Genomic DNA, 17,020 nt, shown 5'->3' on the forward strand with positions numbered 1-17,020 from the left:
GCAAATTGCAGTCAGCATTCAGAAAGTGAAACAGCAGCACTGTGCCCTTGTTTTCATCAGATTGGTTCGATTCCTTGCGCAGCAATCCTTCCAAAAGCATCAAGGATCCTCTTGACTGAGGAATCCACAGTGGTCAGTGCCAAGGGATTTCAATGTAAGTAGCAAGGCTGTGCAAGTAAAGCAGGTAGTGAACAGGACAAGATAAAACATGTGGTAAATGGGACAAGAAGACTCATAGCTGGTGTCTTGAGAGCTGGAAATTATGAACACATCCTGTCTTCAGGCCAGTTGTGCTTTTAACATTCAGCAAGCACAATAAAGAGTATTTTGAAAACTGGAAGCCCTTCTCCTGCTGAATGTATGAACCCCTGCATCACAAAGATTTTGTCTTTCTTGTGCTGCAACTTGCTCTGACATATTTAAAAGTAAATTTTTATCCCTTATTGCCATAGGTTTTGTAGGAGGCATGTAAAATGCCAGGTTTGTCTCAGGCCATTCAGCACAGCATGTGATGTAGAGAGCAGGGTATTTTCCTGGAAGGAGAAAATTGTTGGTTTGAAGCCACAGGCAGAGAAAGCCCAGCTCTTTTACTTTGTCCTCCAATCCTCAAGGCTTTCTGCTAAAAAATGCTTAAGGCAATAATTTCAAATGCTTTTCAAGGAAAGAGGTCTCCACATTATCTTGCAGCCTATTCAAGGTAGAAGACAATGTGCTAGAGTTAGTCTAAGTAGGTTTACCAGGTCAAATCTCATGAAAGGAGAGCATGTCAGCTTTGTTTGCCCACCCTGCTCATTTCTGATGTCCTCAGCCCAGGATGGTCCTGAGTTTGTTGAAGCCTGTGTCTCAGGACCAGGGCTGTGTATGGCTCCACAAAGTACTGAGAGCTCTCTGTACAAATAACACTGACAAGAAGATTTTGGGGATCATGGTTCAACCCTCTGAACTCAAGGCTCTGTTTTTTAATTGAGCTTCATCTTGAAATGCAGATTTTTCAGGCCTGCTATCGTTGACTTGGATTCAGCTTGCAAATACCACAGACCTATTGAAATGGAGCCCTGAATTTCCTCCAGATTAATTTTCAGCATTTGTAAGGGAAAACTGTAACACTTGCCCATTATCCAGAGGTGGTGTATGGCTACTTTGGCATTATAAACTTCTGGGATGGTGGTGGCTGAAGACAGGCCTGCTGGGCTTCCTGACAGTGACTGCTGAGTATGCAGTAGCATGAGCAGATCTCAGGGACAGTGAAATTGGTTAGTCCTGTTCTTTAGAGCCACCATCAATGTCAGTGGGACCTGAAGGCTGCGATAGCTTCAGCCAGAAAGTGGACAATTGGACAATTAACTTGAGAACAGTTCAGAAGAACTTGAGAAAGTCTATTAAATGTTCCTGAGAAAGAATGGGTACCATAACTTGGATTTATATGTACATCAGAGCTGAACACAGCAGTAAGGGGAAAGTTGCTTCCAAACCTCACAATTAACCATAAGACTCAAAATAAGACTTGGACAAAAGACATCCTTCACATTAACAAGGGGAAAAATGTGTTTCTAAGAACACATTGTCAAATATATCTGTCCTGTGAAATACACTGAATTGCTGGGTGCACTGCCTTCTGCTTAACCTTGATTATCTCTTCCACTCAAAACCTGAGTCTTTCAGACAGCATGTCATGCAGACCCAAAGCTGTGGTCAGAGAAAGCTTTTTGTGATGTCGGGTACTGGTGTCTTGTGGAACTGTTCACAACTAGAGTTTGACCCTGAGTTTCATTCTGCCAAGGTGGCAAGTTCCTTTCTACTCCATCTTGTAGGACATCCCTCTTGCTGATGGTGATCACCTGTTCACTGAGAATGTCAGAGTATGACTAATATCCCTCTGTCATATTGTCCTCGTATGCTTCCTTCATAAGGTTCATGATGCAAAATAAATGTAAAATACCAAGAAAAAGCCCAGATTCCCAGCACATGACCCCCTAGAGACTCAGCAGGATATTCGCATTCTCAATTCAGACAAATTCCCACAAGAATATTGCCAGCATCAATATTCTTGGATCAAGCTATTCAGGGTATTCAGAAATTTGCCCTTACAGTGAAAATCTGCTTCGTAAAGCAACTCTGAAAACCAGTCTCCTGTTCATCATGTCTTTATGCTTTTCTAATCAGTTGTTCCCATTTCACAAGCTGGGTGGCAAAAAGACTGCACATCTTCCAGTTTTAATTCAGATTGACAAAGCTAAGCAGACTTTCCTCTCTTCTTTCTTCTTCACCATTTACAAAATGTCTTCAAAGGCAAACCCTGACTCTGAAGGACCATTTTGCCTTAAGGATCTCAGGTGTTGAACTTTGGACATAGGAGGCAGCTGGGTGGCTGGTGCAGAGATCATTCCTTCAGCAGCACTGTCTTTGCAGAGGCAGCAACAAAAAAGACTCTTTCTGGTGTCTGGTTGATGCTCACCCCTATGAAGGGCTGCTCGTCTTGTCCAGAGCTTGCCTTCACCCCAAGGCTTTGTCCTCTTTCTGCTCTTTCTCCCCATGCCATGGAGCATCAACTTTAACCCTCAGCAGTACTGGACTCTAGCTCATGCAGGCTGCAGGCTGTGGTAGTGGATTTTTTTTTTCTGCCTGTGTAGATACTGCTGAGTTGGCCCAGTCATTTTAACCCATTTGAGATGATATATGGTCATCCACTGTAGATCTAGAAAGAATCTTCTAGGTCTCACATCATATCTGCCAGTCCCCTGTTGGTGTTTCTGACACTGAAGACATTGCTGGATGCTTATACTCAGCTATGCTTAGTAATCCATAGCAGGGCAGAGCTTGGAAAGTTTCCACATTAAAAGACTGAGCCCTCAGTAAACTCTTCTTGCTTTTTGTTGGTTTGTTGGTTTTTAAAACTTTTTTTTTTAATTGCCTGGAATGTAAAAACTGTGTTCAAAACTGTTTTGAAAACAAGTATAAATTGTTAAATAATTTAACACAAAAAAAAACCAAAACATTTTCCTTGAATCATTCTGTTGGTTTGATTTGGTTTTTAATTTATTCAATAGGCAAAACTTTTAATGGAATAATGACCTGTTTGCTAGAACTGCAATAACTCATTCACTTGATTTAAAAACAAATAAAACAGCCTGCAGTGATACCATAGAACCCCTTAGCACCTTTTTAATTATGGCTCTCTGATGCAATTTTAACAGCATGCCCTCTCACCACAGCCAAAAATAATCCCACAAAAATATCAGCATATTCCCAGGTTTAAACCTCAGACTCAATGAACAGACTTCATGTCTCTGCTTTGTTGCAGAGATGGGAACACAGATAGAATCATAGAATCATAGAATCAACCAGGTTGGAAGAGACCTCCAAGATCATCCAGTCCAACCTAGCACCCAGCCCTATCCAGTCAACTAGACCATGGCACTAAGTGCCTCATCCAGTCTTTTCTTGAAGACCTCCAGGGACGGTGCCTCCACCACCTCCCTGGACAGACCATTCCAATAGGAAATCACTCTCTCTGGCAAGAACTTCCCCCTAACATCCAGCCTATACCTACCCCGGCACAACTTGAGACTGTGTCCTCTTGTTCTATTGCTGGTTGCCTGGGAGAAGAGGCAGAGATGTAAAAGCCACAGCTCTCTCTTATGCAAGAACAGGTAGAGGACAGATCACAAGCACTATCTCTGCCCTATCTGCCACCAACAGCCTGTGTGGTCACCTTGCAGGATGCTGGACAGACAATACACATCTTCTTGTCACCTTTCAGCACATACTGTCACCTGCTCTGGCACAGATGCATCTGCATTTTTTGAAGGGTAGTTTCTGACCATGGGCAGGGCATACTTGTAGGTTTACTGTCTGTCCAGATGGCAGATCTAATTTGGAACATAATCTCAGGTCACCTTTCCAAGGACTGCAAGTATCCATAAACAGACTGAGGCAAAAACTGTTGCAGCTTTTTGGTACCTTGCTTGCTGGGCAGAAATCCTGCAAATACATCTTCCTCTCTTATACCTTTTATCGCAGGTGATTTTTTAGGCACATTTCACACAGAGCTTGCATCTGTCTGTGAGATGTGGCAGATACAGAAGCCTCTCTTCGATGGCTGTACCCATAGAAACTGGGTGGCTATAAACACAGGTCTTGATTCGGGTCCACAGCATGTGTCTTGTACTCCTCTCACTAACAACAGATTATGCTTGGTAAATGCCATTTAACTAGCTGGAGAGAAAATGAGATTTTAGAAGAAGCAGGGAAGTGGCACCCACTGAATTCAGGGCACAGTCTGGGGTGTCTCCAGGAAGAGACTGAACAGACAACCATATGCCAGGGAATATGCTGGAGCAAAGGGAATTAGGTTGCATTCCCTTTTCTAGGTGGAGAAGTTGCAGAGCTGTAGCCTGTGTCTCATCCATGCTGATCTTTTAATTGTTACTGAAGATGTAGAGGTGTCCATCATGTTCCTAACACAACCTCTTGGCAATGACTCCAACACCATCCAAAACAATTCCATGTTGGGAGATATTTCCTGAGTAGGAACCCTGTTTTGCCTCACTACTGGAGGGATGAAATTTCATTTGCCTGGACTAGGGAAAATGATGCTATTGAATACAAAGTGAATAACATGTTTACTTAATACTGAAATATATCAGGCTGACCAAAGTGCAGGACAGCAACATACACCACTGGGAGTTACTTAAAAGCAGTAATCTTTTTGCTTCATGATCTTGTCATTTTGATTGGTCTTTCCATAGCAAGAGACACAGTAAAATGAAATCAAAGACTTTATTTGCATAGGAAATAGCAAAAATAGCACCACTGACCAGCTACACAATAAAGACTGTTTAACCCTGGCATGTGAACATCGCATTTGATTTCATTTTTCAGTAAAGCAGAGGCAAATTTTATCTGCTGCTGTGTGAGGAAAAGATTTCAAGGCTGACAAATGGCTATCTCTGGGCTATAGCCTCAGGGTCTGCTCGAGCAGTTATAGACAGCTGTGGCTTCTGCATGGCTTAGCCAGCTTGGAAACACCATGGCATATGGTGAACTTGCCAGCAGGGCATGATGCCTCTTTTCTGACTCCAGAAGACCTGATGAGATTTCTGAACACATTCAGCACTTGGTGCCTGTGTCAGGTTCATTACTCCAACCTCTCACTACAAACTGCTTTGTGCAGAAGAGTTTTGAAAATGCAGCTGCTTTGCTGGCACCTATTGCAAAGGTCTTTTCAGACTCCATCCCCTCTCTAATTTTGCATTTCCAGGTTGATTTTGGCAATTAGCTGATAGGGAAAATGGGCCAGTGTCTGACTGTTTTGCTTTCACCCTCAAGCACATTTTCCTCCAGATTTCTGAACACTTCTTTGCTCTGACTCTTTTATCAGAGATCAGCTTCTTCCTAGACTAGTCTGAAACTTTTCACTTACCCAACACATTACCTTGTCAAGATACTCTCATAGTGGATAATCCAAAATGGTGAAGCTGGATCACACTTAACTTTCCAAGATTTTGAATATCAGGAGACCTTCTTTACTGCTCTGGATGATTTTTGGATGAAGCAGTAGTAGGGAGCTGTACATGCGCTAACAATGAACAGCAGATTTGGCATCCCTGAGCTGACCAAGGACAGCATCAAAGCTTTTTTGCATAGACATCTCCCTGACAGAAGGAAGATGAAGTTCCCTCTGGTAGAACCAAACCCTCTGAGTACTGAAATTCTTGAAGAGGGAGCAGTGAGGAGGTTTAGATTATTTCTGTAATCTCTCCAGATCTTACTGTGATATGACAACTGGTCCCTTAAAAAGTAGTTCCCATTGGATACAGATTCACTTATGGGCAGAACATGAAATTTAGCAGTGATCTTGTGGGAAATACAAACTCTCTGTTCCTAACTGTCCATCAGGAGTTGAGTGTACTGGAGACCTCTTTTCCAGCTTTGGCATGACTTTACCTTCTTCCCCTGCACATGGATGGCAGATAGCACCAACAATCCTGTGACCAGCCTGTGTCACATAGTTAATGCCTTGGACTGCAGGATTTGATTTCAGTTTCAAGGATGAGGAGTAAAGCTTTGGAAAAAATAACCAGAAAGTAAGACAAAAATTTTGGCATCGGAATGGTTTTGCGTAAACAGCTACAAAATGCATTGATATTATACAGTCTTCGAAAGAGGAGAAAAACACTTCTTTTTAATATTTTAATATGCCCTGATGCTAGAGAAAACAAAAACAAATTCACATATCACATCAAAGACAATAATAATTCATAAAAATAATCTGACCGACCGGCAGTATCTGTTGGCTTTAGAAGTCCTCCCATGAAAGAAACACAGCTGAAGACATCTGAGAGCTCTTGGCAGATGTGATGAATTCAAGTTTCAAAGATGAGTCTGGGGATACTCCCTGCATGCTAGGGCCCTTTGACATTGACAGGTCTGGCAGCCAGACTTGCATAGTAAGCGCACTGAGTGGGGTCACACTGTCCGTTGACTCCTGGAGGTCCCTGTGGACCAGTGAGACCAGGCACACCAGCTTCACCTTGAGGGCCGGGTGGTCCTGGCATCCCATCTTTGGCATAGCCAGGCTCCCCTGGGAGGCCTAAAATAAAAACAAATTGCCCTTGGTGAGTGAGATCCCCAGGGTGCAGCACTCAGCTGTGTAACACCACAGGAGATGGCTTTGCTGCCAAACTGGAATGCAGACATCAGCTTCCACAGATTTGCATCTAACTAGCATGTATCTATAAGGATGTGACAGGTGTGTTCCCTCTGAAAAAATGAGTTCCATCCCCTATGGCATCCTTAAGTTGCACAACTCTGCTATATCTGTCCTTCCTCTATTACTATGTTGAAGGTGTGCAGGTGCATGAGCCAATTAATGGCATGCAGTCCTCACAGAGAGCAGCGGAGGGCAGGGAAGCTTGAGACAAGAGACACCTTTGGGCAATACCTCATTTGTGCAGTTTAGTGTGTCCATTGGTACTTTAAGGCAATGGGGGCCAGCATGCCACATGCAGACTGTGGAGTTTCTTTCCATAGTTTCCTTGCTCAGTAAAGCAGAGAGAAGGCAAAACTGATCAATGGCTCCTAGTTTCAAATTGGAAACAAAATGTATTTGCTGCTTCTTTGTCAGCAAAGGTAAAGCACAAGCTGCATGCCTGAGGCTCAGATGCTGGGTATGACCTTTCATAACATCTGAATCTGCTTGGATCTCTGGTTCATTGTGGCCATAACAAGATTCTGGCAAGGACAGACAGGACACTTCATAGTGTATCTAGTAATTAAAGCTTAACTTTGGATTTGTGCCAAAGGTGAGTTAACCTACCTGTTACTGAGATGGATCATTATACCTGTCAATCAGGCTGAGAAAACAAAGATGCCTAGACATAATGCCACTGATATATTTCTTTCCTTTGGGACACTTTCTATAGGAATTGTATATGCCATGTGTATGTTCTCCTGCACACCTATCTAACATGGCAGAGTTCTCTGTCACTTCAAAGTGATGTGTTTCATGTGGTGTTTTGAATGCACACACCTGGAATTCCTGGAGGACCTATTTCCCCTCGTTGGCCAATGCCAGCATCTCCTTTCTCACCCTTTGCTCCTCTTTCTCCTGTAGCAAGGGAAAGAAAAATAATTAACTGCTGAGTATGATCTATAAAACTAAAGAAGACTCTCACAGGTCTTCCATCTATGCTGAAGCAAATATATTTGATAAAAATAGTTGTTACTTGTGGGCAATCCTCTGAGATACAATGTTAAGTGAGAATTAAGACTCACCCCACTCCAATTCTGGCCAGAGTTAGAACACATCAGCAATTTACCATGAGGGTGATGGAGTACTGGAACAGAGTGCCCAAAGGGGTGTGGAGTCTCCTTCTCTGGAGACTTTCAAAACCTGCCTGCATGCATTGCTGTGCAGCCTGCTCTAGGTGATTCTGCTTTGACAGGGGAGTGGACTTGATGATATCTGGAGGTCCTTTCCAATCCCTAACATTCTGTGATTCTGTGAATTGCTGGTCATAGTCACGACCTCTGGGTCAACAGCATGTGTTTCTAATGCATGCTGAGGACCACTTAGATGCTACTAACAGAAAAGGTGAATGCCAAAGTGTGGTGGATACATCCCTTTATCGAACTGTACAGACACACTAAGTTTCAATTACCTTTGGGACCAACTGGTCCAGGTGGCCCTTCTGACCCAATTTGTCCAGGCTGTCCAGGCTCCCCTGGAGGCCCAATTCTTCCTGGGAGTCCTTCTTTCCCAGGAGGACCAGGAGGCCCTGGTCTTCCATGGGATGCTTTCACATGTGCAGGCTGTATCTGAGCAAGAAGATAGGCTAACTTTGCTGTGAAGAGAGGCAAATGATTTGTTAGACTGTAAGGTCAGTGGTCCAGAAGATGAAGATCTAGAACTCATAGTGCCCAGTAAAGTTTAAGTATTGTCACAGACAAATTTTTCAGGGCATACATTTGTTGTCCTCACACAGTCCTTCCTCATAATGGTGCCTCCTTGACCCTTTTAAAATTATTTAAACCTCATTTATCATCTTTAAACTTCTCCTAAATGTCATTCTTACTCCTAAACACTTTTCATTCTCTGCTCCTTGTCTACCAAAGATCCAAAATATCCCTTCCTTTAGCTGTGCAGCTGGCAGGTTTATGTCATTACTTCTCTGAAAAGAAAAGTCTATTTCTACTGCTTCTGCTACACAGAGTGAGATGCTACATGGATGCTCTGTAGGAAGAAAGCTTACTTTTTTTGTTCTGGGCTGTTACACATGCAGAGTTAAAGCTAATGTACCCATCTCTGGCTGTGAAGTCAGAAGCTGTAACTAAGGCAGCTCCCTGCGTCAGCATATTCTCCCCCTTTCCAAGCAGGCACGTTGCTTGCCACTTCCATATTAAGACCCTGAACAGCCTGGAGAGCTCTCAAGGCATACTCAGCATTACAAAAACATCCTACAAAATAGAGGAAGAAGAGTTTTCTATCTTTTCTTCATTGATTCAAAGTCTTGAATACTTTTAGATTGGCTTGGAACTTTAAGTCTCAGAGCGTGTAAATAAAATCCTTCAAATAAATCACTCAATCCACAATCTTTGGCATGGAGGAAAATGCCTGCAGCTAAGTCTCAGCTGCTCCAAGAGCTCTGTGAGAAGCACTATAGCTCTGCATTTCACTGTAGAAGGGATAAGTAGTGGTTTGCAAGTAGTGAACTTTGGAGAGATGCAATAGCTTGCATCATTCCTCTCAATTTTCTCATGCTAATGACCACGAATCAGGAACATTTCTTCTCCAGTTGGGACCTCAGAAGCAAGTTTATATCTTACTCTGATCTGAATTTTCATCTTCTCTTGTCCTGCCATTTTAGCTCAGGAAAGAGTCTGCAGTGAAACTGTTTTGGTAGTAAAAAGCCATGAAATGCTTAGCCCAGGCAATGGCCTTGGGGTGAAGAAGGGAGAAAAACACTATGCTATTGCTGGGAACATCAAACTTGGATAATTGTAAAGTCTGCTAAGCACAGTTCATTTTACACATTCCTCTTCCCAGGCAGACTTGTTACAACATATCCTGCCATAAGCAGGTTAGGTTAGAATATCACCATAGTTGAGGAAAGTATCTTTCATGCTCTTAGACACAATTTCTGGCCTCCCAGAGCTGATTACTTACCATCTAGCTGCTTAGCTAACTCCTCTTGGATAAGCCTTCTCAAAGTCTCTAGAGATGGGGGTTCCCCCTGGAGAGTAATAATCAAAGCAATAAGAAGACATAATAATCACAGCCAGGGGATGTGCAAATTAAACCCTTCACAAAGGGTTTATTTGGTTGCATTTCATCACCTACAGCATACTTGGGGACTACCTGAAATAAGAATGTAAAAGGACTCAAAGCATCCACAGTTCCCAACCTGCTGACAAGCCATGGGTTCAGCAGGCTAAGCAGAGAGCTCAAAGGACATAGCTGAGACACTGTTCCTGTCTCCTCCATAGAGAAGATCTCACTCCTGTACACTCATAGGAGTAGTAGAAACTGAATCTGGAGACATTCTCTGCCCTACTAGATCCCAATGCAAAGCCTACCACCTTTTTTTCAGTGCCAGAAGTTTCTTTAATTCACAGAAGCATGTGTACCCCCAGGGTAGGTAAGGTGGGAATCTAGACTTGCTGTAAACACTCACACTGGTGTCACCTACCAACAGCCCTTATCTCCAGGAACCGAAGCCAGTTTACAGGTAAGATACCCATTCTTCCAAAGGAGCACAGGGTTCTGCCTAATTTCACCCTGATGAAGTGAGACAGGGGATGTGGCTATGCCTGCCCTTAGCCAGCCTGCAAGGGACAGTATCTTTCATCCCCTCTCTGTTCTTATGTGCAACTTACAATTGAATAACTGCAATAACTATCAAACTGAAAGCTTTTGAACAGCAATTCTTATGATGCAACTGGAAAATTATAATGGAATATAGGTGAAGGCAGAGGTAGGTTGTGGTCTTCCAAGAAAATAAACCCTGTAGTTTTAGGGTAACCAGACTCTTGCCTCTGGATAAACTCAAAATTAAAAAATGGAGAATTATTAAGTCATAGAATCACTTCTGTTGGAAAAGACCTTTAAGATCATGGAGTGCAACCATTATCTAACTCTACCAAGCCTGGTGCTAAACCATGTAGCCATATTTAAAAAAATAAACCACTCTGAACAAGCCAGATCAAATGTTTTTCCTTTGGAAATCATAAGGGGAGATCTTTCACTTGAAAAATAGTTTTTCCCAAAAAGTATTGTTTTACTTTGTGCCTGCTTCGAAAATATTTCTAAGTGAACCTAAAGACTGTGTTTTGTGTAGAAGTTATTTGCATGAAAGGGTTGCTTCTCTCTCTCACCTACACTTTTAACATAGAATGATGCAGTCTGTATCTTTTATGTTTATTAAAATCTCATGAGATATTCTGCATCAGAAATTACTTTTCATTAAAAAATGTAGATTTTATTAAATAGCTAGGAGACATTTCAGTTTTAACCAACAACATTGCCAGTAAGTACAGGATTGGACTGATTGCTGCCTTCTTCCCAATACAAATTTTTCATAGGAAAAAGATGTGGTGACAAAAACAATTTTCTCATTAAGTACTCAACCATTTGTGATGGCTCTTAGTATCACAGTAATTGAACATGACCGTGCAACACACGTTGAAGGCTTACAAGTTATCTTTTCAAGTTATAACACTATTAGTTGCATTACTTCTCCAGAATCATCACTGGATTTCTTCAGATCTCTTTGGTTTTGAGGCACACAAAGAAATGCTCTGTCTAAAATTCATCCAGTTTTTACATCAGAGGTTATTTCAGTCCTTACTCCTCTCTAAAGTAATCATGAATTCATCCTGAGGATGAGCATAGCAGCTTCACTAGTGGTGATAGCTTTTCTCATTGTTCTATGTACATTCTTACCCTCAGGCACTCTCAGTAGCAAGATTGTTTCCAGTTAGGGAAAAAAAAGAGAGAGAATATTAAACAAAAATAGGATTTCATGAATTCTGATGAGCTGACTCTAGGATTTCCAGGAATAGAGCAGTGACCTTTCCACAGCTCAGCATTTTGTCTCTCATAACAACCAGCAGCAGCAGAAGGCATAAGATCTCTGTATGAAATGCTACTCACTAACATCCTTTTAGAAAGAAGCTTTCTCAGACTGCAGACCCATGGCAGTAGTCACATGACGTGATGTAGACTTTTAGGGCCATAAGGTGTCAGGGACTGGCTGCCCTGGGTATGGGACTGGATTGCTCATCTCTCCTGAAGCTCAATCAGACACACTTAGAACACGTCGCTGAGATGTGCTACGGCTCTCCTTTTTCCGTGTAAAGAGATAAAAGCACTGCCTCCCCATTAGAACACATACTAGCTCTGCTTTCTATCAACTTACTGTAATCTTAGCTACTTTTCTCATCACACATTGTGGCAGTAAAATTACTGTACAAAGTCCTTCTCTGGCAATCTTACCCTTGGTCCTGGAAATCCTGGCTGTCCTGGAGGACCAGGAGGTCCAACGTGCCCAGTGTCTCCTGGGGGTCCATGGGGACCCATCAGTCCTGGATGTCCTTTATGACCAGGTATCCCAGGATCACCTGGAGGCCCCTTTTCTCCTTCAGGGCCTTTTTCACCTTTGATGCCAGGCTGTCCCTAAAAGAAAGAAAAATTATATCACCACCACAAAATAAGAGGCAAACTTCTGATTTCCAAGCACAGCAAAACATGAACAGCTGAGCTGGCAAAGTCACTGAATACAACATCTGGTGTATTACAAATGATCCACAAATTATTACTGACAGAGAATGATTAAAGAGAGGGCTGGGAGAGTGGGAAGCACGACAGACTTCTACATTCCATGCTTTGCTCTTCAATGACCCTTTCCTCCAGCCCCTAACTCAAAATAGCCTCCTTTATTTCAGTGTGTGAAATAGCTGATAATATTCTCCAACGTACCCTCTCTCCTTTGGACCCAATTTCACCCGGTTTTCCTGGTGCACCCTGCAACAAAATAAGGGTAAGCATTAAAAAGCCATCCATGATGAAAGTAAATAATAAAGCACAAGACCTTGCAATGATTCTTATGTCCTGAGGAAAATATATTTCCCTGGCAGTCCCACAGATTCCTGAGAGCTGCCTTCTTGTTCTCAAATATCAACAGTTCAAGGAAAAAAAAATCAATTAAAAAAATCAACCCAGGTAGCATCCTTGATGTAGCCCTACCTTGAAACAAGTGGGAATTTAACTTACCTCTTTTCCAGGAGGACCTTTCTCTCCTGGTTCTCCCTGAGAGATACAGAGAACAAGTTTAGAACTGCGCTGCAAGCAGTTAGAAGAAAGATCCTACCTAATAAGCATAAGTCTGGCTTCCTGTTTAGAGCTGAAGTTTTTAGCTAGGCAACAGCAGGACAGGATGATTTATCCTTATCCTACTGCTATAGGTCATTCCTGGAAAGTCATATTCTACCATTTAGAGAGCACTTCTTTTAGTGAAGCAGCACATGGTATAAATGTAAACAACACAAGATGATTTCTTAGAAACCAACAGAGAGGAGGACAGATGTTTCACTGAAAGTGTGTTCCTGCTTTCAATACATTTTATTGGGTTTTCTTATAGACATTTCACTAACCTTTGTACACTTTACTCAGGCCAGTTTAGCTTTAGCAGTATCAATGATAAACACAATGACTACAGAGACAGTGATAAAACAGGTTTGAGCCTGAAAGCTTGTCTATACTATATTAAACAACCACAGTTTGAACAAGCACCCTGTCAGGCCTTTTTTGTTAGTTTGTATACTACATGTATAATGCAATAATTTGAAAATAAAATTTAGTTTAATAAAAAAAACACAGTCCTGATGTGCTGTGATAAAGCAAAATAAACATTAAATAGTTATGCTACAATTCTGTCCACTTTCCCATGTCATGAATGGAAAGATTCATCTTTATAGTGAGTCCATTGACAATCCACATGCATGATCATATCTGTAATGTGTGCATGCAGCTGGTATTGTCATCATAACCTGGAAACACAAATAACATCTTCAACAGTGCTAATTTATGTAATACACTGTAACTAATGTACAGTAATGTAAATAATCACAGGTGTGTGATAACATCAGCTCCAAGTTAGGCAGTGTCGGATTCACTGAAGTATTCCATAAGGCCACTTCAATTTTAAATGGCCACTACATTGGTTAATTTAAATTAATTTTCCAGAGAACTGTTTCTTTCTTCCCTTTTCACCATGGAACTTCCTCTCCAATCATTGAAAAATAAAATTAAAAAGAAGAAGAAAGAAAGAATCATCCTGTGGAAGATTCAGATCAACTACATTGACATTGAAACATTTTAAATCTCATTTTAAGTCACAGCAGAGCTAGAAACAAAAATATTTACCTAACGTTCACCTTTTCCATCATTTCAGTGGAATGTATGATATTTTACTTGCCTTGAAAAGGCTAAAGACATTGGATTTCAAGGCTGTGATATTTTCACATGTATAGGCATCATTTTAGATCACTTTGGGAGATCTATGAATACTTTAATTGCAAAGTACCTACCTCTGACACTGGTAACAAAGGAATTTTCCTTGGAACAGCGTACATCAGAAATACCTGTATTATTATCAGCACTTAAAGTGTCACCCTTGAGCCCTCCTGCAGTTCACACAGAGAGATAGACTGAGAACTTAAATATCTCATAGCCATATTAAGAAGGCAATTGAACCAGTCCAATTAATGCATACATTATCAAGGCTGACCAACAGGTACCAGCTCATTATGAAAACTGGTATTTTTCCAGCCCTGTTTCCTTGGGAAAGTAAATATGTATGGCCTCTGGATCTGTCAGATCTCCTCTTTGTGTTTTTTTTTTAATGTAATTAAAGATGACCATCTCCAACTCCATCTTCATCAGTCTAACATTTAAAAGCAGCTACTTAAGTGAGTCTAATCCACCCCAGACATATTTACCGGTGGTCCTCGGGGTCCTGTGAAGCCAGGAAGTCCTGGACTGCCATTTTCTCCTTTATTTCCTTTAGGACCCTTGGGACAGAAATGAAATAGACACTAGCAGCCCTTTCTCCAACGTATCTTTTCCAGAGTATGTATTTCCACATTGGAACTAGGCAATTTCACTGTAGCAACAGGACTAAGTCATTTAGAGAAGCAGATTGCAAACATCACGCTTGCATTATTAATAAGCTATGAGGGGTCCCTGTGCAAAGATGAAAAGGAAGTGACAATTATGGAAGTGACAGGGGGAATGTTCAGTGGCTATTCTGGTGCTGCGCAAGTTTATAAGATGTTTTTACAGAGTAGAAATGCTGTAATGGGCAGTGGCAGGGAAACAGAGCAGGTGGTCATACTGCTCAAATCTGAGAATATGATCAGCAGACAGCTACTGAATTGCTCTTTTGCCTTCACTTCCAGGTTCAATTTAAAAAGTGTCTGCCTTTTACTTATCTTTCATGATGTTCTGTCAAACCATCCCTTTTTCTAACAGATCAGGGCAGCTTAAATGGCAGTTCAGATACAGAGCCATTTCATGTACAGTTCTGATATATTTTTTACTCTTGTTTTAACCTTTTCTTTCACAACTTTGTCCCCTGCCTTCCAATTCAGAACATATCCCTTTATCTTCTTAGAGTAAAACTTGTCTTCATTTTAAGCACATCTTGTGCAAAGTGAGCAGCAATGAGCCTGACTGGAAAAAAGCACATTGCTTTTGTGTATGCATCAGCCCTAGAGATCTTAGCAGGCTTCAGCATGACCTGGAGTGGGCACTGTCAAATAGCAGATACAAAAAGAGAAGGCTCCTGCCAGGTGTTGGCAATGGTGAAGGTGGAAAGCTCTTATTACCATGATAATCTTTCTAATCTTTTTTCCAAAATAGAAATATAATATATTGGCTTGTCACACCACACTGTGAAGGCAATTAGTGCATCTCCAGACAAGGATGGAAATACGTGGATTGGTCTACAGCACAAGGAAATACTTCCCATAATAACCTTTATGAAAGGGAGAAGATTCATTTTAATGACAAAGATACTGATGAGATGACTGTCTTTTCTGCAGACCAATGCTGCCTCACTGTTTCCTCTTGCTCATCCATTTGACTTTACTATTTTTCAGCCTCTTATGTTATTTTTGGACTGTACATCCACTGGAGCAGATAGTGCTGTAGTGTGTTTCTGCAGGAAGCTGCCTAGTGAGAACCCAGGTCATGAGCTGACTCTCTTGGTAGATGACAACAGGACAATGACTCAAAAAAAATGCCCATTTAGCACTTACAGAGTATCCCAAAACCACAGTGGCCTCATGAAGACGAAGAAGGGCAAAAAAGCAGTAACAAGAATTGGGAACAGGGGTCAGCGTGATGAAAAGTAGAAATTAAGTTTGAAAAGGCAACAACAGGGATTCATGGGGTAAGAAGCAGTCCCAGGAAGGTAAGAAGTTGTTTCAAGGAGGAAAACGCAGTGGCACTAATTCTGGGACACAGGAAGGCTGTGAGATTGCACCAGCCCTGTAATCTGTGAGTTATCATCCTTCTGTGCAGAAAGGTGTTGCCTGATTCACTGAGACCACTTAGGATGAGACATTCCTGCAGCAAAGCAATGTGTGCTTCAGGTACAAGTCTGCAGCAAGGCTAAGGTTGTTTTATGGCATTGCAAGGACCACAAAGCAGGCAGTCCTGCTGCAGTTTGTCAGATTCTCCTGCTATTTTTTTGTTTCTGTCTCAATCCGACAGCCCAACAAGCTGTAATGCCTAGGTGGAAAAACAGAGAGAAGAGCCCTGCATTGCAATAGATGCTGCTGGACAAAAAGGCACATTTGCACGGATTTGATGAATCCTGGACAAATTTCAGTAGCAGAACAGAGAAAAAAAACAAACAACTCACTGTCCTCCTTATGGCTCTTCATTACCGTACTGTTCTTCCACACAAGATGGCCCCAGGGGGCTTTCATTCTGCTTCCTGATCTTGGTTTAGTGCCCGCTGTCTGCTCCTTCTCTAAGTGCCATGGGAGGATTTTTCTGCTGCTGCTCTCAATGGCAGGTTGCCAAGTCCCTGAGGCCCTCTCCTGTCTTGTGACAAGTCTCTGCTGGCTGCACAGTCTCTGCTTAGCAAAATTGTCTACTGGTGAAGATGAGGCATGCCAATCTTATTTTTCATACCAGGTAATAAATGATTTTTTTTTCTGTGAACGCTTAACTTTTGCTTGGAAAAATGATAATTCAGCTAGCAGCTCAATTCCAGGAGCTCCAATATTGTGACCAGCCAGTGATTTTCAGATCACTGATCTTCATACATGGCCACTTCAGGGATTGTAAACAGCTACACAAAACCCACTCCGTCCACCAGCCACCCAGCCACCTCTCCTTGAAATAAACATTCACTGCATGAGTTTCCCTTTGTGGTACTTACTGGGCTACCTGCTGGGCCAGGTTCTCCTGCAGACCCAGGCAATCCATTCTTGCCCTATGTCAAAAGGG

At 41.9% G+C, this 17,020-nt stretch overlaps 1 protein-coding gene across 2 annotated transcripts in view; it reads right to left on the reverse strand.

Annotated features, from left to right (window-relative positions):
* Nucleotides 1-4,597: 4,597 nt before the first annotated feature.
* COL22A1 (collagen type XXII alpha 1 chain) overlaps nucleotides 4,598-17,020 on the reverse strand; it is a 215,332-nt gene continuing 202,909 nt past the window's right edge. For both annotated transcript variants that reach the window (XM_064154346.1, XM_064154345.1), the window contains exons 57-65: nucleotides 16,953-17,006; nucleotides 14,500-14,571; nucleotides 12,773-12,808; nucleotides 12,479-12,523; nucleotides 11,996-12,175; nucleotides 9,668-9,734; nucleotides 8,163-8,345; nucleotides 7,532-7,609; nucleotides 4,598-6,592 (exon numbers count right to left, since the gene is read on the reverse strand). In XM_064154346.1, the coding sequence (XP_064010416.1) occupies nucleotides 6,405-6,592; nucleotides 7,532-7,609; nucleotides 8,163-8,345; nucleotides 9,668-9,734; nucleotides 11,996-12,175; nucleotides 12,479-12,523; nucleotides 12,773-12,808; nucleotides 14,500-14,571; nucleotides 16,953-17,006 (903 nt within the window). In that variant the 3' untranslated portion in view covers nucleotides 4,598-6,404. The remainder of the gene's footprint in view (nucleotides 6,593-7,531; nucleotides 7,610-8,162; nucleotides 8,346-9,667; nucleotides 9,735-11,995; nucleotides 12,176-12,478; nucleotides 12,524-12,772; nucleotides 12,809-14,499; nucleotides 14,572-16,952; nucleotides 17,007-17,020) is intronic.

This window comes from Pogoniulus pusillus, chromosome 14, assembly GCF_015220805.1.
Source record: "Pogoniulus pusillus isolate bPogPus1 chromosome 14, bPogPus1.pri, whole genome shotgun sequence".
NCBI lineage: Eukaryota > Metazoa > Chordata > Aves > Piciformes > Lybiidae > Pogoniulus > Pogoniulus pusillus.